General features: G+C 54.9%; 9 protein-coding genes across 9 annotated transcripts; 4 read left to right on the top strand and 5 right to left on the bottom strand.

Moving 5' to 3' along the window:
* Positions 1 to 171: 171 nt before the first annotated feature.
* J7T54_006678 (uncharacterized protein) lies at positions 172 to 2,217 on the top strand (the record flags this gene model as incomplete). The annotated part of the gene is made up of 1 exon (XM_051503132.1): positions 172 to 2,217. The coding sequence occupies one exon, from the start codon at positions 172 to 174 to the stop codon at positions 2,215 to 2,217; it is 2,046 nt and encodes a 681-aa protein (XP_051365489.1).
* A 387-nt stretch (positions 2,218 to 2,604) lies between these two features.
* Positions 2,605 to 4,374, top strand: J7T54_006677 (UV radiation resistance like protein; the record flags this gene model as incomplete). Its single annotated transcript, XM_051503131.1, has 1 exon — positions 2,605 to 4,374. The coding sequence occupies one exon, from the start codon at positions 2,605 to 2,607 to the stop codon at positions 4,372 to 4,374; it is 1,770 nt and encodes a 589-aa protein (XP_051365488.1).
* Positions 4,375 to 4,403: 29 nt separating this feature from the next.
* J7T54_006676 (putative WD repeat-containing protein-like protein) lies at positions 4,404 to 7,991 on the bottom strand (the record flags this gene model as incomplete). Its single annotated transcript, XM_051503130.1, has 1 exon — positions 4,404 to 7,991. One exon carries the CDS (start codon positions 7,989 to 7,991, stop codon positions 4,404 to 4,406), a length of 3,588 nt encoding a protein of 1,195 aa, XP_051365487.1.
* A 301-nt stretch (positions 7,992 to 8,292) lies between these two features.
* J7T54_006675 (Endoplasmic reticulum oxidoreductin-like protein) lies at positions 8,293 to 10,085 on the bottom strand (the record flags this gene model as incomplete). Its single annotated transcript, XM_051503129.1, has 3 exons — positions 8,293 to 8,383; positions 8,448 to 9,952; positions 10,002 to 10,085. The coding sequence occupies 3 exons, from the start codon at positions 10,083 to 10,085 to the stop codon at positions 8,293 to 8,295; spliced, it is 1,680 nt and encodes a 559-aa protein (XP_051365486.1).
* Positions 10,086 to 10,827: 742 nt separating this feature from the next.
* J7T54_006674 (cyclin-dependent kinase regulatory subunit) lies at positions 10,828 to 11,218 on the bottom strand (the record flags this gene model as incomplete). Its single annotated transcript, XM_051503128.1, has 2 exons — positions 10,828 to 10,858; positions 10,911 to 11,218. 2 exons carry the CDS (start codon positions 11,216 to 11,218, stop codon positions 10,828 to 10,830), a joined length of 339 nt encoding a protein of 112 aa, XP_051365485.1.
* Positions 11,219 to 12,042: 824 nt separating this feature from the next.
* On the bottom strand, positions 12,043 to 12,831 carry J7T54_006673 (uncharacterized protein; the record flags this gene model as incomplete). The annotated part of the gene is made up of 2 exons (XM_051503127.1): positions 12,043 to 12,592; positions 12,650 to 12,831. The coding sequence occupies 2 exons, from the start codon at positions 12,829 to 12,831 to the stop codon at positions 12,043 to 12,045; spliced, it is 732 nt and encodes a 243-aa protein (XP_051365484.1).
* A 2,653-nt stretch (positions 12,832 to 15,484) lies between these two features.
* Positions 15,485 to 17,698, top strand: J7T54_006672 (Killer toxin subunits alpha/beta-like protein; the record flags this gene model as incomplete). Its single annotated transcript, XM_051503126.1, has 3 exons — positions 15,485 to 15,685; positions 16,434 to 16,893; positions 17,058 to 17,698. 3 exons carry the CDS (start codon positions 15,485 to 15,487, stop codon positions 17,696 to 17,698), a joined length of 1,302 nt encoding a protein of 433 aa, XP_051365483.1.
* A 353-nt stretch (positions 17,699 to 18,051) lies between these two features.
* Positions 18,052 to 19,030, bottom strand: J7T54_006671 (snRNA phosphodiesterase-like protein; the record flags this gene model as incomplete). Its single annotated transcript, XM_051503125.1, has 2 exons — positions 18,052 to 18,704; positions 18,751 to 19,030. The coding sequence occupies 2 exons, from the start codon at positions 19,028 to 19,030 to the stop codon at positions 18,052 to 18,054; spliced, it is 933 nt and encodes a 310-aa protein (XP_051365482.1).
* Positions 19,031 to 20,749: 1,719 nt separating this feature from the next.
* On the top strand, positions 20,750 to 21,682 carry J7T54_006670 (uncharacterized protein; the record flags this gene model as incomplete). The annotated part of the gene is made up of 1 exon (XM_051503124.1): positions 20,750 to 21,682. The coding sequence occupies one exon, from the start codon at positions 20,750 to 20,752 to the stop codon at positions 21,680 to 21,682; it is 933 nt and encodes a 310-aa protein (XP_051365481.1).
* Between the last annotated feature and the right edge of the window lie 35 nt (positions 21,683 to 21,717).

The following is a 21,717-nucleotide window of genomic DNA, read 5'->3' as shown; positions in this document are numbered from 1 at the left end:
ACACGATGCCTATATAGAAGGCACCGCATCTTCTACATTCCAACCTCCTCATCAGCAACATCTTCACACTCACTCAGTCACTCTTTAGACACCTCCAGTCCTCGCCGACTGCCATTCCCCATAAACTAATACCCTAATAATAAACCCTCCCCTCCATCACCCAAAGCCAACATGTCAGACATTGTCGCCCAGCTTGAGGTCCTCTCTCGTGAGAGTGGCTGCCTCATTGACTTGTCGGCCATCCTCGACCTCACCGTCTGCCCCAAGATCGACATCCGCACAGACAAGGGCCACATGGTCGAGCAAAAGGACGACTACATCTGCGTCACTCCCACCAACCCCGAGCACGATGGCGGCAACGATGACGACTGCCAAGATGAGTGCAGCGAGGGCGGCCACAACGGCGGCAACCAGGGTGGCAACAAGAAAGGCAGCCAGGGCCTGCTCGACCTAGATGTCGGCGGCAAAAAGGATGACAAGCAAGCTCTCATCGACGTCGACGCCTTGACTCACAGCAAGCGCCATTACACGCACCCTCACGGCGGTAACCGTCTCCTTGACGTCGATGTCGGCGGCAAGAAGGACAAGGACCAGGCTGCCATCGATGTTGACGTCGCCACCCACGACAAGCGTTGCGACAATCACGATGACGACCACTGCTCCCACGGTGGCGATGATGGTCACGGCCACGACAACGACAACGGCAACGGCAACGGCAACGGCAACGATGGTCTCCTCGACGTCGATGTTGGCGGCGAGAAGGACGACAAGAATGCGGTGATCGACATCGATGCCTTGACCAACAACGGCCGCAAGGGCGGTGAGAGCCAAGGACTGCTCGATATTGATGTCGGCGGCAAGAAGGACGACAAGGAGGCTCTCATTGACGTCGACGCCTTGACACAAAGCAAGCGCTGCCATAGCTGCGATGAGGACAACGACGGTGGCAACGGCGGCAGCGACGGCGGTAACAAGAGCGGAAACCAGGGTCTCATCGATCTTGATGTCGGCGGCGATAAGGATGACGACGAAGCTCTCATTGACGCTGACATCCTCACCAACGACGGTGAGGGAGGCAACAATGGCAACAATGGCGATAATGACGACGAGGGCAACGACGGCCTCCTCGGTGGCCTTCTGGACGTCAACGTCGGCGGCGAGAAGGGCGACGGCGATTCTCTGATCAACGCTGACGTCCTCACCAACGACGGCAACGGTGGTCTCCTTGGTGGCCTGCTCGACCTCAACGTCGGCGGTGAGAAGGGTGACGGAAACTCTCTCATCAACGCCGACGTTCTCACCAACAAGGTCAAGCGCTGCGACAGCGGCCACTGCTATGAGGTCCGCAAGGACGAGGTTTGCCGCAAGAACCACGTTGCTCTCGACCTCGAGCTCCTGGTTGTCCTGGAACTCCTGACCGAGAAGGAGCTCGAGGACTACCTCAAGAAGTGCGGCGAGATGGAGGAGGACGACTCTCTCAACACGGACGAGGACAATGTCATGGTTGACCCCCTCCTCTCCCTCGGCGTCGGTGAAGACGACTCCCTCCTCAACCTCGACGTCGGCGGTGAGGATGGTCTCCTGAACCTTGATCTGCTTGGCGAGGATGGTCTTCTCAACCTCAACCTCCGCCGCCGTGGCAACTCTGGCAACGAGCGTCTCCTTGATGTCGATGTTGGCGGCAAGAAGGATGCGGACCAGGCCGACATTGATGTTGACGTCTTGACCCATGAGAAGCGCCAGCTCCTCGGCAAAGACGGCCTCCTGGACCTCCAGGTCGGTGGCTATGCGGATGACGACGAGTCCACCATTGATGTCGACCTCCTGACCAAGCCTCGTCCTAGCAACGGAAACGGAAACGGAAATGGCAACAACAACGGAGGTCAGAAGCCCGGCCACTCCCACGGTCACCACCTCTCGCACTACCAGCCCATGTGCGGCAAGGCGATCAAGCCCAAGCCTGGTCGTGACCACACCGACTCCTGCCACGCCCGCGACGTCAACCACTGCTTGGCCATCTGCCACTCGCGGTCCGCTCTGCTGACTCTTGAGGCCAACGTTGCCGACATCATTCTGATTTGCGCTGCCATCCAGTTCGACGACCACAAGAGCGACAGCGAGGACAACTGCCACTTCTTCAGCGCGCCTGAGCACCAGCCCTGCGAGGAGGATGAGATGGAAGACAAGGATGATTGCTACACATTTGTGCGCAACTAGACAATTGTCTTCCTTGCTTCAACGGTCGATTGCATCCTCTCTACCCCCCTTGGTCAAGGCGGGAAGGAGTGAGCATGGCGTAGGATATTGTACATGGGGATGAGCATTTGGGTATATGTAGGACGGATGTACCTTTTCGTACTTTTTTCTTTCTCTTCTTTTTCTCTGTCTTTACATTTTTGACACCTAGTTGATTTAGATTCGTGCTTTAATCGACACGTTCATTCATCCTCTTTTATTTTTTTACCGTGACACGTGTAACTTCATACCTGCGATATCCGCATACTACCCCTTTGGTCGCAAATGACGACAGTCCACTCAGTGCTAGACTTTCCAGCTCGATCCCAAGCCAAGTCAACAAGTCCGCGGTCGAGCTCTCAACATGCCATGTCTACTCTCTCCGAGCACCGCCGGCCGCGTTTGCTACCTCACAACCGCAAGCTGCGACACCTGACCTCTCTGTCCCTGCGCAATCTCACCTTTACGCATGCGCATACCTCGACAACGGACGACGATGCCCTACCGACGCCGCGACTCGACACGCTCGCCGAGGTGGCGCATGCGGTGCAACACTCGCGTAGCTCGGAAAACTTGCGAGCCTCGGCGGACAAGGCCAGTAAGAAGGCGAAACGACCAGCGCGGCCCAGGCGGACAAGCTTGAATCTCGGATATGGATCCTCGCAAAGGCAAAAGACGCTGGAGGAAGCTGTCAATGCCATTGTGGGCGACGTCTTCTTCACACTGCACGTCCCGGGCGACGACGAGCCAGTCTACATAAGCGAGACGCGTACGCGGTCAGCCAATTTTAACTTTAATGGCTTTGATCTCTCCCATGTCTCCAAGACGTCGTCTCGTACACCCATCATCTCGATACACCTCTACGCGCGGAGGCCCAAGTCGCAGGAGTGGCTGTTCCTCCTGGCGCAGCAGGTCGATCTTCGGCAGCTCAACTTCATCGGCACCCTGCTCGATAGACGATTCCCGCCCAATGCCCTCGTCTTCCACCTCCAAGACGGCATCTACTCGCTCGACTTCCCCAATCGAATCTCCGAGCCCGTCAACAAGGCCCCAAAGGTCAACACGGCAAGTTACAACGTCCTCATGAAGCTGAGCAATCTGGAAGCCAGCATTGAGGATGCCATACGGACGCAACGAAAGATCACTGGGCAGATTCACGATATCTTGGAGGCTACGCCGAAGGATGAAAGCGGAGTGTCCGATGAGGGCGTCAAATTAGCAAGTAAATACATTTCGACGCAAACACGAACAAATGTGTCGGCGAGGAAACGACGAGACGACCTCAAGCACTCGCTCCGAAGACGACGCGATGCTATGCAGGAAGGCAGGAGGATCCAGCAGGACGCAGAAGCAGACATGTCATCGTCGCGTTCGAAATTGGAACTGAACCTTGACCTGGTTCGCGAGACCGAGGTGAAGATCCACGGCCAGAGGCGGAGGATATGCGCTGATCTCGCGTCTATCCTCCCTATACAACCGATCCCGGACACACCACCCCTGAGCTTCTCCATATGCGGCATATCGGTGCCGAACTCTGTATACAACGCGGCTACCGCGCGCAGCATCAACGAAGACGCTCTCTCGGCTGGCCTAGGACTCGTCACGATGCTGACACGCCATTTGCAGTTCTACCTCGGCCATCCCCTGCCATACCCGCTCTTCCCCTATGGCTCGCGCTCACACACCGTCGACAATATCAGCACCTCGATACCTTCCTCCCGGGAATTCCCCCTCTATCTGCCGCGCGGAGGATCTGCGACTGGGCAGTGGCGGTTCGAGTACGGCTGGTTTCTTCTCAATAAGGATATTGAAGCCCTGTGCGAGAGCCAGGGGCTGCGGGTCGTCGACATTCGGCATTCGCTGCCCAATCTCAAGTATCTACTCTATGTTATGTGCGGAGGCGGCGAGGAGGTGCCGGAGAGGAAAAGGGGCGGTGTGCGTGGATTGTGGGCCGCCCGGATGGGTTCGCACCTTGGTACCGACGACCAGGAGAGTGGACGACCGCAACGCCGGGGCAGCTTTGAGAGCGTCGATGAACAGTCAAAGCTTAGAGAAAACGGGCACAAGAGCCTGCCGTTTGAAGGCGAGCGGTTCACACTGCGGACAAAGGGCCTGCGAGAGAACATGTCATCATCGTAGTCTTCTACGTATGTTTACAGTAGCGTCATTCAATCATCTGTCTTTGCAAACTTGACGCTCTTCCTCCGCTCGCGTTCGCCACCCCTTCCAGGGGAGCTGCTCAGGATACTCGCACCGGCACTGAGGACCTCCCTCGCCATGCCCACGGCTTTGCTCTGCAGAACCTCTGATGGACCTGGACCCCTGGGCGTACTCGTACCGCTGACACTGCCAACGGCTCTTGAAACTTCATCCGCCCGCGAGATAGACGACTCGCTCCGGTATCGCCCAGGAAGACAAGCATGCCCGCAGCCATCGAGCGGACAGCAGCCGGACGAAAAGTGGTCTTTGTGCCATAGTGTTAAGCAAGACGCGTGGCCGCCGTGGGCGCAGATAGGACAGTACCACCAGCCGGACAGGGAATCGTCCTTCCCTTCTTCCTCAGCACTGGGCATGAACGACGAGGGCTCCGGCTCGCGGTGCTGGCAGACTGCACAAGGGGCCATGACGCTCTTGCAGCGGTCGCAGAACCAAACGGAAGATTTGGCGTCCGCAGGGTCAATCTCCCTGGGCCGCTTGCACGATGAGCAGAGATAGGAGACCTTGACGTCGCGCTGTGCAGTGGCAAAGATGGTTGGGTAGCTCTCGCCCCAATCCGGAAGACCCATCCAACCCTTGAGGGCCAGATTGCGAAGCTGCGCAGCTTCGGTGAAGAGCGACATGGACGTCAGCCGGTTGTGGTGTTGCCTCAAAATCGCAGTTGCCTGCGCTAGGGGAATTGTGTCCTCCGCCACTAGTGGCCGTAAGAGAAGTATGATGGCCGCCGGCGTCAGGGGCGACGTCTTGGACTCGAATGCCAGCGTCCTGGTAATGATGGTTTCCGGATCGAGGGGCGGGCCGCTCGACGCAGACGTGGACGATATCAACGGGTGGGGGTAAGGGGGTTCGTCGTCCCACGGTAAGAAATCCGGCTCAATAATGTGAGGCGTGGCATCAATCGTCGGCTGCCTCGGTTTTGCAGGACTGGGCAGTTCGGGCGATTTGGGTGGTGATATTCGAGGCGTCTCGGGAACGGGCCCCAGGGACATGTGCTCGTCTGCAGGGTCTGTCGTTTGTGATATCATAAATACATTCTCAGGAGAGGAGTCGGCCATATGTCTCCTGAACCGTTCAGGAGACGAATCTGAGCCATTGGACATGGCCTCGCCGCGTATCCGACTTTGATATTCACTCATGACGCTGTCCTCTTGCGCAAGCCCTCCCTTTCGCCCAAGTGAATCATCTTCCTGTGGAATTGGGAAGACATCGTAGCTGTCAGTGGAGTCGTTTCTGGAAAGCGTGCTTCCTCTTCGTTGTGTTGAAACGGTGCCCCAACTGCTGTCATTCGAATGCGGCACATCAACCGCTTCCACCAGAGCGTCCATGTCGTAGAAATCATAGCCCTCGGTGCTTGACTTTTGCGTCTCTTCGCTCGTCTCGCTCGTGATAGATATCGGCGTTGACTCTAACCGCTTGCGCTGCTGTGGCTCATATCCTGTCGGACCGTGAATATTGGGCCCAATGCTAAAGGACGATGGCTCCTCAATCGGCGTAAGCATTTTCCCGGCTTTGTATGCGTGGTCCGAGTATTCGACACCTCGGTCGGCAGGTCGGGCCAGCGGGGTGGGCACGTTACTTGTGCTATCCATATCGGTGATATGTGTCCGTCCTGGAAACCGATCCTGCAACGAAGATCGCCGCGACGCATCGCCATCGTGGAATCTGGACGATTTCATCCTTTGCGAAAGCGCAATTCTCGTCTCAAAGTGGTACTGCGCCCTCCTCCGCAACAACAGCGATATGCCAAAAGCCATGATGCGCCATGTCTGGGCGAGTCTGAAAAGACTCACGGCCTCGGCAGCCCGCGCGTAAATCTCCATGATACGCATGACTCGGTCGCACAAGTTCTTCCCACCCTGCTGGAGCGGCAGCTCTTTTCCCAGTGTTTCCAAGTAGACACCTGACAAGTACTGGTAAATGCCCACGCTCTTGGCCGCCGGGACATGGCCAAATGCCATGGCCTGTTGCATTTTAAAAAGGCCAGTGACGGCCACAGAATCTTCCAGGCCGAGAGGACTCGGTGATGTCCCCAGCTCTTCCACGGCATGCGGCGGCGTCGAGCTCAGACCTGGCCTACGGCCACTCCCGCGCCGTCGGTGCATTCGCCTCCTTGGAGCCAAGAAGCTGCCCACGACGTCCTCCTCTGAATCACTCCTACTGACACTCATCGGCGTCTGGGGACTTGAGGCGAAGTTTCTGTTTGCATCCCTCGCACGGGTGACGCTGGCTCGAGCCCTGGGTTGCTGCGGTCTCTCATCCAGGAACATGAGCACGTCGCCTCTCGAGCTGATGTCCATTGCGCTTGTGCTTTGTCGATCCACCGCCCGAGGCGCAAAACCAACATCGCACTGATTGAATGTTCCATCTGCCCCGACGGTCCACAGCATATCTTGGTCTCGCCAGAGAAGCCCGCTCGGCGACGACTCGAACCGTTCAATCTCCTTGTACGGCATCGTCGGTCGTGCGAGATCAAAAATATGGACTGCTGACGTGCCGTACCGTTTCGAGCTCGAGTCGTCATAGCTGACTGCTACTTGTGCCACTCGCCTTCCTCCAGCCGACGCACTCCAAAGACCGGGCCTCCATGCTACCACCGCAGCCGGTGCAGGCGTCTGCACTGTCCACTTTGGCTTTTGTCTGCGATCCGCGCTTGTCCCCATGTCCCACACATGCAGCTTGCGATCTGAGCCAGCGCTGATCAGATGTAGCCCATCTGGATGCCACGATATATCCGTGCACGCCTTCTCGTGAGCATTTATTCTCATGAGGGGCCTGCTGGGCTGCCGAACATCCCACTTCAGAATGGTACCGCTCTCCATGCCGACAGCGATTTCGAACCCAACCCTGGGTGACCAGGCCACCTGGCTGATCGGATCGATACAACGCAGGCCTGACCACCGTTGACGAAAAGTGATATAGCCGCGCCTCGTCTGGATCGGCTTCTCGGTGTCAAAGATGCGCGCCACTCCATCCTTACCCCCGGACAGCAGCCACGCAGGCGCGTGGGGACTAAAGCTCAACGTATCGATCTGACGCGAGTCTTCCTGCACATGAACCGTGTCGTGCGGCGCGTCGCTGCCTATTCGATGAGCGTCGTAGGCAAAAATGCGGCCATTGGCGCAGGCTGTGAATATGAGGTTGCTTTGCGACCACTTGACGTCTTTGATATTCAATTGGTCGGCAATGGAGTTTCCCCTGGGTCCGCCCGTCGCCGTCTTTGAGATAGAAGCACGAATGTCCACGCCCTCGCTAAATGACAAGGGCCGCTCCTCATCGATATTGATAGTCTTGAGGATGTGTGCGCCGCCCAGGGCGACGGTTCGCCCATCCTGGGCTACGTCGAGACAGGACACCGGGACGCCGGCGTCGTAAACAGAGTCTTGCGCTTTCGCGGGACGAAAGGTCGTGGGAATAGAGGTCGGAGCGAGCGTGTGTTCGACGTTCTCGTGGCCGTTGGGCGAGTTGGACGACGAGGTTCCCGACTCGGGTATGGTTCGGCCGAGGAGTTTGCGCATTATCTTGGAATCGCGACTGTACATGTCTTTGAGCAATGGTTCGCCGCTCGATGCGGCTCGCGCGCCTTGGTCAGGGCGGCATTGGTGTTTGTAGGGGCGGATTGTTCCTGCGAGGGTTGAGGTCGGAAATAGGTGGGGAGCCGCGACGGGCGTTGGCGATGCGAACACGCGACAAGACACCGCCGGGTGGGCTAGTGAACACATCCAGGTCACGCAACGCAAACAGGCAGAGCAAAACCAGATGTATTGAATCGCTATCTCAAGGCAAAACGCTATCCCATGCATGCTTATTCATTCCCATTGCCATCCAGATGCACAATAATACTCAGAGCTCCAGCTTGGGTAGCTCAAACCTCCATTGTCTTGGTTGCACAGGCAATCCTATCCAGAACTGATAAAATCGGCGCATCTCGCTTCTGAAGATGTCCCAGCTTCTTTTGTTAGCCAATGTGGAAGAGTTCAGGTACTGCGGAGACTCACAATGTCTTGGGGAAGGCGATCCAGCTCTTCAAAACCAACTGGACCGCCGCAACAAATAGTTCGACTTCATGCATGACCTGCTCCTTGACGGACGCATTCTTTCGCAACTTTTTCCTGGGCTTGACCACTGGCTCAGGTTCGTCTTCCTCCGGCATGCCCTCCGGCTCAACAGTGAAAGGGGTGACGTCATCTTGATCGGCAATCATTTGCCTGAATTTGCCGATTGAGTTCAAAGACTCTCCTAGCCGGGCATGCGTGTTGAACAGGGCGACCAGCTCGGTCCTCTTCAGGTGTGGGATGTCTTCCGAGTTGTTGTCGAATTCGAACAGCACCTTGAGCGCGGTGCCGTACCCAGCAGTCTGCACCTTGCCCCATAGACGACACTTATCGCACCCCACGCAGTCCATCAGCCTACTGACATTGCGAAACCGGTTCCGGAAATCCTCCTTCAACGAGGGCCCTTCGCCATTAACGAACATCAGGCCCTCATCAAAGACCTGCGACGAGGTTGAGGCCGCTCGCGACGTAACCTCGAGCACCTTGGCTCTCGTAGCTGCATCTTCTGTTGGGTCTCCCGTGCAGAACGTGTAGTCCGATGACTGCAAGAACGGTCCCAACTTGGCAACTGCCCGGCTCACCAAGGCGTAGTTGAAGTAGAGATTGCTGATGCGATCAGGGTACGTGTGCAGACGGCTCTTGTAGCATGATAGATTCGGCTGCCACTCGCCAGTGCTTTGGTTCAGGAAGTCCCAGCAAAGGTGCGCGCTGATGCTTGCGTGCATTCCAGAGACAACCCGGTAGAAAACCCTCTTCTCCAGGCATTCATCGTCAACCGCAACGCCAGCGGTCGGTTCATTCGGGTGCTCCAAACGCTGCTGCTGCCACGACGCATCCAACACCCGGCGGAAATCGTGCTCAGCGACACCGTATGTTGCGCTGGAGCCCACATCTGCTGAGTGAGGGAACGAGCTCCTCTGAAAGCAGTTCTCGCGATAGATTGCGTCCCAAATCTGCTTCGCACCCTCACCACCGTAGCCGGTGAATCGCTCCGGGTTCGCCAGCAGTGACAGATAGTCACCCTTGGAGGCTGTACTTTCGTCCTCAGGGACGCAGTAGTCCCTCTCATCGCACTCGTCGTCATACTCTATCACACAACTTTCGCCGACGTTGTCGCCCAGCTCTCCCTGAAGCGGCCTCGCCTGCTTCTGCGCCTTCTTCCCAGGATGCTTGGCTAGGGGACCTTCCAATTTACCCAGCTCGCTGGATCGCCACGCCAGGGGAATGTCCTCCTCATTGTCTAGCGTCTCGACTGCGCACCCAATGTTAGCGCACATGCCGCCTTCATCGTCCCAGAATGGGCATTTCTTGTTGAAGAGGTTCAGTCGGTAGTGCGAAAAGAAATCGGTTGACTGGACGAGGTCGTCGAGGGCCGGTTTTAGGTTGGCGTTTAGGCGATCGAGAGTTGCGTAAGAAGCACACGCATCATCAACGATGCTTTTGCTGGACTGGGCTGCGTGAGTTTAAAGTTTGGGATCATGGATGCGACATACATACTGGGCAAGTGATGTCTTCGCATGCCGCCAGAGGTGTCCACAAAGCAAAGACCGAGAGATAGAAGAGCCTGGTGGCAGGCTTCATAATGGCAGTTTCCCGTGTGTTAGTCCAAGTCGTAATTTTTGCCTCGAATCCGAAAAACATGAAGTGAAAGGGATAGTATTGTAGAGAAGGATTCCAGAGAGCAAAAGGCCACGTAGGTAAGTTAGATGGTGGATTGATGATCGAGACGTACTGGCAGGATGCGAAACGGAGTTCGGAGTCGGAAGAGGATGGTGGAGCGTGGAAGCCGCGATTCAAGACCGAATTAGGCAAAGTGGCCTCATGAGAGTCTGCCGATCGCTGCTGGCTTGTCGAACCATATGAACAACCGGAATGCAAGTTACCAGGAGAGACGAGGGACAATGTGTTACATTCTGATGAATCATGGATTGAGTTGTAATTAGTCCAACAACAGCGGTCCGAACCACATACCGTTACGTGCCGACAAAGTCACACCTCAAGATTGAAAAAGAGTGGGTCAATTGATGCCTTGGCATAACTCTTTTGAAGAGACATTTCAGTCTGTGTGATAGTTGCCCGAGACTATCGAATACTCGATTGCCGCCTATCATCAACGAATCCGCGACGCGTGAGCATCCTAGTAGAGAATCCATACATTCTGAGTCCCGGCCACATACGAATAGCAGAGCAGAGCCCAGCCCACTGGGGGCACGTGGCCCTCTAGGCGGACACTTCTCGCGACGTCGAATGCGGACGTTCCAGCCATGCTTCCTTCACCTCGCGCAAAGCGTAGTTCATAGAGCCCCCGCTGGACGCCTGTTCCTCATTGTGGCGGTTGGTAGTTGAGAGGACGCCTGGGTGAACGTTAGCTTGTCAACTTCGGATAGCATAGCCGCGGCAGCCTACTTGAACAACAGAATGTGAGGCTCCGGCTCATGCACTTCGTAATGCTCCCATCCTAGGCTCTGTGTAATTCCCAATGCGCGCCATTCTTCCTCCCACAACAGCTTGAGTGTGCCATGGCCGGGGTCGTGGTAATCTTTCGGGATGGCCTTGAGCATGGCCTTGGGCAGCTGCACGTGCCTGTACTCGTACTGCGAGTCTGAGTACCGGGTCGAGTAATGGATGGAGTCGATGTATTCATCGAGGCGCGCACGTTCCGAGTCGGAAAGTGGACGAGGCGACTTGTTGCGACGGGAAGTATCAATATCCATGGCTGTCTGTGTGTCCTTTGCCCTCTGCCTGGCTGTTTCAATCGGTGGGAGCGGTGCTCAGTGTCGGTCTGCGCTTGAGAAGTGCGCTGGACAGCGCGCAAAAAAGGCGTGCGGAGGTTTCGTGAAGGTTGTTTACACCGGCTCCGTCAACCGCGGGGCACGAGGGGAAAACCGAGTAGGTGGTGGAGTGACCGCCTTGGTGGTAAGGCCGTTTCGAAACAAGCAGCGGAATTAGTAAAAACGCAGGGCCTTGACTTGTTCGTTGGCAAAGTGAGAGCCGTTACCGGTAAAGTGAGGAGCAAGGAGCAACGGCCGAAACGATGATTTTGGAGGTGATTCGGTGAAGGACGCGAAGCTGGCCGGCGACCGGCAAAAAGAAGTTGGCGCTCCCCAGGGTTGGGGTCCACTGCTGCACGCTCCAGTCATTCATTGCCTGATGGGGCACTTTGTTGGCTGATTGTCCTAGCCTAGCCGCCTGATCTTCGGAGCAACACTGCTAACTACACGTCCTATAGGGCGCTGCACCTAACAATCGATTGTAAAGATATCAAGATGTGCTGCAATTAGTTTTCTATTTCAACTAAGCGATGTGCTTAGTTGTTGGCCGCGTTGACCGTATTGGCTGTAGTTGGGTTAAGGTTGGGTCAAGGGTCCGCGCTTAGAGATGCTAGACGCGTGATCAGAGGTGCGTAGGAAGAGAAAACAGAGCGAATAAGCAATTGAATATATAGCAGTCAATCATGTATCTTTGGCATATACATTTGACTTTCGGACCGGCCATGATATTTGCATGTACAGAATGCTCCATACAGTAAATGATCCGATCAGAGAAGTGCAGCACGGCGTCTGGCCCCGGAGTCCTCTGTTGTCGGTACGGCGGACGAGGAGGCCCCTTGAGTAGTGGTATCCGTAGTGGTCTCGGACTGAGAGGTAGTGACAGGCTCAAACACGTTGATGTAGTCTTCGCCACCGCAAATCTGCTCCTTATTGCCACTGCAAGGCTTGTCACATTTCGTCTGGTCGCTGGACGACTCCCCGCCAACAAACGGGCTGCACCAGCACTGATTGCCGTCCTTGACACCGGCGAAGAGGACGGTGCCGTTCACGGATGCCTTCCAGCGTGAGTCCTCGCAGCTTTCGATGTCCAGAGACGAGTCGCCCCCGTCCTTGCTCACCATGAGCTCGAGAACAGGATATTCGGGGTCATCATCAGGGTAGCAGCCTCTAGCCGCCCAGGACGTAGGAGAAGGCACGTGTGTGCTGACCTCGGAAGTGGTGGTGGTGGAGGGAGCCACCGTTGTGGTGGTGACGCCCGGAGGGGGATCGCGGTCGCTCGTGGACACGCAATAGGATAGTGGAAAGCGCCACGGCTCACTGTCGAGACTGGAATACGGGTTCCATTTTTTGAACTATTCTGGAGAGATGTTGAACATCTTTCTGACCTCCTCGCAGGAGCTACTGTCGTCTGCATTGTTCCACCAGTCGATGCAAGTATCGATGGTCTCGGGATCCGAAGAGAAGATAGGCTGAGGAGAGGCAGCGCAAAGGCGAGGACCCCAGAGCAGCGACGCCAGGAATCCCGAACGGTAGGCGGCGTTAGAATTTGGCTTCATGATGAATGTCTGTTCCCTCTGCTCTTCCTTGTCCTAAGTGAGGTGGAGAGTGAGAGGAGAGATAGGTAATCAAAGTATTGATGGAAGGGAAGTGCGGAAAGCAGCTCAGGTTGACACTGCTTGGGGAAAATATGCAACAAGCCACTGCTCAGGTCTGTCGACGGGGGCGTGGGAATTTTACTCCTGACGCTGGGTTGAGCTCGTACTCGCAATTGCCGAGTACTACATATGTATACGTAAAAACAGATATCATGTGCCATTTGATGAAAAGATTTCGGCGCTTTCGCGGGACGTCGGGCGTCTCTGGTCCAACGGTGGTTGGAAGTCATCCTTGCAGCTACTTCAGGACAGTGTACTCATTAGCGGAAGCACGCTAGCAGGCCCATCTTTGGGGACTCCTGCTTTATTAGGCTACTGAGGTGTCTTGGCAAGTTGCCATTGGCCTGTTCCCCTGAGGATTCTTTTACGGCAGTAATAAGCAGTGCCGCGCCGTGGCGACTATCGACAGCATATCAGTGGCTGCTTCGCGGGCCGGCTCCTGCTTAGGCAGCGAATGCGGCTCGCTTCCCGTCGGACTTGGCATTGTACAGGAGAGGTTGTACTTACCACTTACCACTTACCACTTACCACTTACAGCTGCTCCCGTCGGCGTGACCTTTGATTTGCTGGCCTTGGTGGCTGTTTTTACGAGCGTGGATTTTAACATAGCCTTGCTACCGTCACTAGCGATCGTGTTATTATTAAAGAAATTCAAGTATCTAAGTCGCTAAAATGTCCTGATAACGTGCATCTACATAATCATTAATATTTGTGCGTAGCGGTATCTTGAACATTGAGGCTATTGCGAAGGTGCATGTGTGCAATTGCTGGTGGTTGACACAGTTGGCAGTGTTATATCTAATATCCCACCGTAAATGACCCTTACGAACTACGAATAACACCATGGGAACTCGCCTCAGCCACATGTACCGCTCACTTTTCGCCAGTTCGCTCTGTAATTCAATGTCTCCTTTGCATCTCATCACGCGCTTGGTTTAGCCAACCTGCGTGCGGTCGCGGCTTTTACGCCTGATTCAGAGCCTCGCGTTTAGACTTGTCAAAGGATCCTCACTCAGCCCCCAAAACAAACGAAACACAGCACACGGTGTCTTTCGCCAGTCTCCCCTGCGAGATCCGCTCACACATTTGGAGCTTGGCGGTAGAGCCACGCCGCATCAATGGGGTGCGCGTGGAGAGGAGCAATGGCAAATTCACAATGAAACAACGGCGACGGGGCATGGATAGCCTCTACGAGACCACATCAACGCCACCCCCGGCGGTTATGCAAGTTTGCCGCGAGGCCCGACAGCATGCCCGTTACCAGCGATGTTTTACCGCAGGTACTGAGGCGCGTTGGACTTGGGTCAATTCCGGAGTGACATCTTCTGTGTCACTAGCGTCTTCTCTATCGAAGATATCGTCTCGCACCGCTCTGACATACAACGGCTGGAGATTCGCACTGATGATGACTATGACTGAAACGAGGCGACGAACCAGTACGGAGCCCGGAAAGTCATGAAAGAATTCACTAGCCTAAGGGAAATCAAGATCATTTTGGAGCCCGGGGACCTCAGATGGGGGAAAGCGGTGGCGGGCCACAACCTCGGACATTGTCAAAACATTACTTTTGTCGACGAACGCTTGGGACTGGCGCTCACGGGCCCCCAGCTAAGGCTTGCAGCGGACTGGAAATTACTATTGTCGTTCGATAACGAAGGCAACCCGCCTGACCCCGATAGACTTTCAGAGGAGATCACCCGTGCCCACCACAGCTTCTAGAATAATGAGCATGGCACAAATGTACGACATAGGTTGAAAGCATATTTCGAGGTTGCGTAGGTACATGGTAGTAAGATAAAATAAGCAGAGAGCATGCTCAGGCGACACAATGGTTCATCCTCTCGAGTGCTCGTCGATTGACATCTATGACCACCTTATGCTTCTTGGAGGTGCTGGGCTTTGAGTACACATTCTTGGCAGCCTCAGACACTTTCTTGGCCACATCGTCTTAACTCTGGCTCGTAGCCGCTGCTCGATCCTCGATGTTTTTTTTTTTTTTTTTTTGAAGTTGACCACTTTCCACGGGGTCGAGGGATTTCTAGGGTTGTCGATTTCCTTTGTCGTGGGGTCCCAGCCCAGCGCTTTCTTGATGTCCTTCACCTTTAATTTGACGTGATCTCCTCGTCTTGTTCGAATACCGAGTTCAATTCCAGACCTAGATTTCTCGAAGAGGGTCCTGTGCCGGCTCCAGCTGTCATTGCCAACCTTCTGGATCAGCCTGCCAATGTCCTCCCTGTGCTTGGCCTAGTCTTCGGTGCCTTTTCTGGACAGCTCAAAAGGTTGCCTCTGGGGCGGTTTCCCGCCATGGACATTGCTCGCTTGGTTGAACAGGTTTGTAGCCGTCTTCTCAAGATCGATTTTTTTCGACCCATTCTGATGCAGGCGACCGGGTTGTTGCTGCTGTCCCTGACCAAGTTCGTCGCAGACGGCATCTCGAGGAAATGTTTCAAGCAAGATTTCATCCATGTCTGTTCGAGAGCCTGCTGACGGCCACTTCTCCCAAGAGGCTTTGCACTTCTCTGCGTTCTTGTCCCATTGATTCTGATCGCAACCGATGCCTATGTTCAAGCAAATGACTGATATCAAAAGATTTATCTCGTTTGGTGGCTGGGATTTCAGTACCAAGCCCGAAACCTTCAACATTCTTCGCGAGGATGCTAAGCCAGCGAACCGCGGTACATTCAAAAAGAATATTATTGCTTTCCTTGACGAGCACAGACTAGACGGCGTCGATGTCGACAGGGAGTATCCAGGTGTAAGTGTTTTCTGCGTCACACACGTTTGCATACAGACAAGACTAACACCCAAGGCCACCAGGCTCCCGGCATCTCAGGAATTTCTGCCAGTGATCCCGAAGCTAGCGAGGACTATTACCGGCTGTTAAAGAGTGTCGAGAAATTAGTGGAAGATGAACACTCTGTTTCCTTCGCTGCTCTGCATCCTTTTGGTACCTCAAGGCTTTCCCCATCGAAAGGACGGGTAACGCACTTGACTACATCATTTACATGACCTATGGTCTCCACGGCCAATGGGACTATGGTACCGAATAGACGTATTCCGGCTGTGATGAAGGCAAGTGTCTTCGCTCTCACGTTAACGAGACAGAAACTATGGACGCCTTGGCTATCATTACCAAAGCGGGCGTGGTGTCGAATAAGGTCGTTATCGGCGTTTCTAGCTACTGCCAATCTTTCAAGATGGCCGAGGCTGGTTTTGATGGGCCAATGTGCAAGTTTACAGGCACTACGGGAGAGTCCGATGCCTATGCCGGACGCTGCACAAACACTGCAGGATATATCTCCAATGCTGAGGTTGGAGGATTGATCCAGTCTGGGAACGTCAACAAGTAGTTGAAATCTGCTGGATCAGAGATCCTGGTCTTCAACGATACCGAGTGAGTGGCATACTTGAATGAGTCGACTAAGTCAGACCGCGAGACGTTCTACACATCATACAACATTGCCTGAACCACTGACTGGGCGGTGGATCTGTTGGAGGTCTAGCCTGATTTTGGCGATGGCGAGACCTGTGATGAGACGGTTAACCTTGATTTATACAGCGAGTGTAACGCCACCTACAACTCCCTAAGCGCCCTTGAGGATCGCAAAGGCAAGGTACCTTCTCACTGCATGTACATCTACATCGCCAAGATCTTATCAAAGATGATGGAAGATGCTCTCAAGAAGTACGACGACATGGTTGAGGACGGGTATGACGACAAGTTTAAGACGTTTGCGCGGTACGTCAAGCGGCAAGCCCCCTACCAGATTAACGCTTTCATGGGCAACGGCAAGGCCGGGAACTTCTCCAAGTGCGAGGAGACAGGCATACGCAACTGCTGCGGTACATCCAAATGGTACTGCGATCACGAGGACACTGAGGACTGTGACGACTATGACCGGCTGCAAGAATGGAAGGGGCACATTCGAGATTACGTGCCCGACAGAATTCAAGAGCAGCGAAGTTGGGGATTGGCTCACGCCTGACTCGGATCAGGCTCCCAATACCACGTTGACACTCGAGAAGGAAGATGAATTCTACAAAGCCATCTTGAACGACTACGGCATAGAAGAATATTGGATTCAAGTTCGGAGACACCCAAGTGCTCATCACCAACGGTTGCCAAGATGCAGGGAAGAATATCAAGGACTGCATCAAGGAACGAAACTACTTCTACTGGAATTACCCAGAGGCCAGCAGCGACATAGAGATTTCCAACCCCCAGGATATCATCGGAGACTCGCACGACGAGTCGAAAGATCTGGCGTCTCGACTCAGGGTTCTCATCAAGGTGACCCCTTGCAACGAGGTCGAGGACCCGGGTGACCTGGTAGACACTGCGATGCTCCCTGCGCTCAGCATTGAGTCAGCCATCACTGGTATGGAGGATGTTGCCGAGAAGGTCGAAGAGATCGAAGAGGCCGAGTGCGTGGAGAGCATCATGCTCTTCATTAGCAGCTCCCTCTTCTTCATCCCCTCCGTCGGCTCGGACGCCGGGTCCGTTGGGTTGGCTGGCGTTCGTGCCATCCTCGGAATACTTGGCTCTGTGGCCGAAGCTGGTCTTCTGTCATATAGCGTTGTTGATGACCCTGACAACGCTTTCGCCACGATCTTCAAGGCTCTGGCCACTCGAGGTTTGGGACGATCTGGGTGGGACAAGGCGGCCAAATCAAAGCGTGACGTGCCATCCAAGGATTTGGATGCCCTGGGCGTTAAGAAACAGGTCAACAGATTTGAAAACTTGAAGGTGATTACTTGTAAAAATTAAGCCTTTTCACTGGCGCTTCATACACAAAGGAGGACCATAGCATAGAACAGTGGTCTACATACTTCTGGGAAGAGATTCATAGGACTAATCAGCGGGTGGTTGGGCCGATGACAATCATTAAAGCAAAATCATCATTTGTATGTATCGGTCTTTCGGCGCCATCATGCTTTTGCATGATCTGACTTGTCCCCCAGTGAAAGTAAATGCCTGGGTTGCTGTTGGGAAGTGACTTCGCTGGAATCTGACATTTTGAGAGTCGTAGGGAGTTCTCGTGGTATATGGCTCATCAATGCAGATAGATAAAGCCGCCTGTGCAGCCTCCAGCCAGAGTAGGCCCCGGCATCTTGTTTGCCTCATCGGTCGAATCCTGGCTCCGCAGCTTTCCGTCTTCCCCCCGACAGCCCGACATGCTTGACCACGTTCCCAACTTTCACCTTGACACTCGACACGTCAATGTCCCATGACCTCACCTCGGCATACTTCTTCGTCTTGAGCACTTTGAGAGACCGCAAACTCGTCTCCTCCATGGGCAGACCAAAGCACCAGGCCACGCTGACGTGGAATGCTGTACCGACGGCCTCGTCCTCGCTGGCCTGGTAGAGCACTGGCTGCTTGAACATGGAAACGACAGAGTTGCACACTTTGAGCAAAGCCATGAGCTCTGGGTTGGGAGCCGTCATATCGTTGGTTGAGGCATTGCGTGAGGAAACCCGCATGATGAGAAACGTCCTGTCCGAGTCCGGGGACTTGTACCACGCCAAACCCCGGGGCACGATGTTGAAGGGTTTGACGCCGCGTTCGGACAGCGAGTCCGTGATCCTCGTTGAAAAGGAGTCCTTGTCACTGGTCTGCAGAGCGACAGGCCGCGACAGTGATATATGTAGCGGCAAAGGTGCGCCCAGCTCGCTGGTGATGAGTTTGTGTAATTTCACCTCGCCATTGAGTTCCTTTTCCACATCCAGCAGCACGCTATGCAGGACATCATGTTGTGAAGGTGTAGGCACCCCTTGTTTGTCAGTCATAAATGCTTAATTCAAGATTCACGGACTCACACTCGATGTATACGTGTGAGGGCCAGTTCCCGGGAACGTGGGGTGTCAGCCTCTTGCGGCCCTGGTGTAGACTTGGGTCGTCCTTCACGCTGTGCCGCACGTTGGACGCATACAAGTCATGAAAGGTGGCCGGCAAGGCCGGCATAGCTGGAGATGGTTCTGTTCTCCGCTTTGTGGCGCTCGGGGGTGCATCGTGCTGGTCATCTCGAGCCCGCTGCCGCTTCCTCGGTGGCTCGTCGCTCTCTTCGGAGGCAGAGGAAGAGTAGTCGACTAGAGCCATTTTGTGATCCACGCGGATCTACGTGAATGACCACCGTGTAGGCCTTCACCGAGGTCTGTCAGACTGAGGAATCAAAGTCAATTGGGACAAGTCATCCTTTGTCTCTTATGGCCGTGGAGCCGTTGTGTCGCGAATTGCTGAGTTTTCTCCTCGCGACGTTCCACGCCCTGGCGGCTAATCGTATACTGCCGAGGGGATGGTAGGTGGTAATGGTGATTGAAAAGGCAAGCTTCGTGGTGTTTCGTGCCAACTTGGCCGACTTGGATGCGAAAAGTGTGCTTTTTATGTCAGCTGGGATCGACGATCCATGCACGACGACGGTGGTGTACTCAAGAGGTAGCCTTCATGGCTTTCGTGTTCCCAGCAACTGGGCGCTAGAGTGAGTAGATCCAATGTGGTGGATATGTGGTCGACAAAAATTCAAGCTCTCAATGACACAACTGAGATGGCGGAACTCGAAAGACGATGTCAAGTAGTTGGTGATAGAGCTACCTGTTTGTCTCGAGCCGGTCCTGTAGGACTAGCGCCTGAGGTGCTCGTTCACAATCGGCATGGTGAACACCGTTCAGCGTTCGCCCAGGGCGCATTGGGGTAGTCTCGATAGGTCATTAAAGTGTTCATTGAATCTGCATCCCATTGAAGGCATTCTATGAGCGAAAGGCTACAAGTATGAACATGCTGCGATCATGGAAGATGAAGGTGTTTTGTAGACCACCGATGACGTCGTTGTGGCTCGCTTCACGATAAGCGATAATGCCTGTGATATCGAGCCTTCGTGCCTCAACTCAGACCAAACGCATTCGATCCGAGTGCTTGAGACTCTGAGGTCTTGCCATATACACTGCTTCGTTACACCATGGACTTCCTCCTTTACTAGACTGCAATCCCTGCACCGCATAGCCTCACGTATGTACACCGACGGCAACGCCTACCAACAAACCCCACAGTCTGGATGGACGTTGGCTCCTCCGTACTTGGCGCGCATTTGGGCAAAGCCAACTGGTCGGTCTAAAGCTGAAGCACGGGAAGGACTCGGCTGGTGCTTGGCTCTTCACTGGCAGGAGGCTGCGCCATGCGTCTATAGTCATGCAGTGGGGAGGCGGAGCGCAGGATGTGGTTGGTGCCCGACGGTCACTTGGAAACGCCCCAACTTCCACTGCATTGCAGATATATAAGGTAAAAATCATTCGCCGATCGACAAGACATTGTTGTTATTTCATGCTCTCAGCTTGCTTGCCAGTCAATTTGCAGGAATTCCCTCCCTCCTCTTAGTGCCTGCGCAGGACTCCTCCTCCCGAGCGTCTCGAGTTGTGTCATTGCTCTAAAGCTGACAATGTCAAATCATCACCAGCAAGGTGATGGGCGAAACAACCAGGCAAACAGCCGGGCACTATCCACCGTGAGTACCAGTGATAAATTAATCAACCGATTCACCTCGCTTTGGCAGGCAAGCCCTGATCGGTCCCTGCGTTATGAGCCGCTTCTGGACTGGAATAATGGCCCCATCCCTTCCCGATGATCCGCGCCTGTTGCGTCACCCATCATGGGCCCGGCGGTCGCAGCCTCGAACCATGTCCCCTACTACGGAGTAAACCACGCAACACCTGACGTAGTCTCGTCGTTGCCACACATTCCAGCCATCCATATTAAATACTTCCGTCCAGCTACATTACCTACCGCGCTCGTTCCAACTCAGTTATCCGTCGAATATCTTTAACAATGTCCCAGACCGCAGGGCCCGCCAAAGGCGCCACCACGACCACAACAGAATCGCTTCTCGACACCTCAATCACTCCGCCGCTCCAAGCACGAAAGACTCGCGATCATGCGAGTCGCGATGCGCTACTGAACCCCTTCTCTGACCCTCGGCAGCGTGCTCGCTCGTCAAGCGCTGTGGGCCATTCCACGCCCTCTCATTCTGCACCCCGTCGCAGTGCCAGCAACGCGCACTCGAGGCACAGGTCCACGAACAGCCGCGATGCCAAGCCGCTCGAGTACATGAAGTCGCACAATCGCAGCGCCAACAGGACGCACAGGCGAGGAGCGAGCCTAAGCGACCCGATCGATGCGCTTGACACAATCGGGGGAGGATACCACCATGATGGACCATACGAGGCGACGCTGGCCTCGAGAAACAGGAACCCAAAGTACGCGCCCCTCAACGCCGTCCGGGACTCTAACAACGAGGCGCTCCGCGCGACGCCGAGGGAATTCATCGAGGACTCTTTGCGGCTGCACGTGCCGCTGCAGGGCGTGGCGACCATCCCGGCGGGTATGGCGCACGGCGATCAGGTCATGAACTACAAAGAGGGCGCCGATCTGATGCGAGAAGAAGACGCTGAAGGCGGTGCGTACAAGCGCTGGGAAGGCGTCAAATACCACCCGGATGATCTCAAAGGCAAGGGCGAGCCGAGCTACACGTATGAGCGAGATCAGGTTCGCAAGGGCAAGGGACTGCTAGAGCCCGAAGGGATCGAATTACGCCCGCAGAATCGGAGGGCTCACAGCAGTGGTGCCCATGGCAGTGCTTCTACCGGACGTGAGGGCGGCGACATTAGGCGGAGCAATACTACCGGCAAGAAGCGGCTCAGCGATGGTTTGAAGCGGCGTTTCGGCGTAAAGAAGGACGTGCCTGCCGGGGAGGTGCATTGAGTTATTGTCATCCTTCAATTGAGGCAAATAGGATA

Source organism: Emericellopsis cladophorae (assembly GCF_022114955.1).
Source record: "Emericellopsis cladophorae strain MUM 19.33 chromosome Unknown NODE_4_length_1054762_cov_117_872525, whole genome shotgun sequence".
Taxonomy (NCBI): domain Eukaryota; kingdom Fungi; phylum Ascomycota; class Sordariomycetes; order Hypocreales; family Bionectriaceae; genus Emericellopsis; species Emericellopsis cladophorae.
This window is presented reverse-complemented; position numbering and strand designations above follow the sequence as displayed.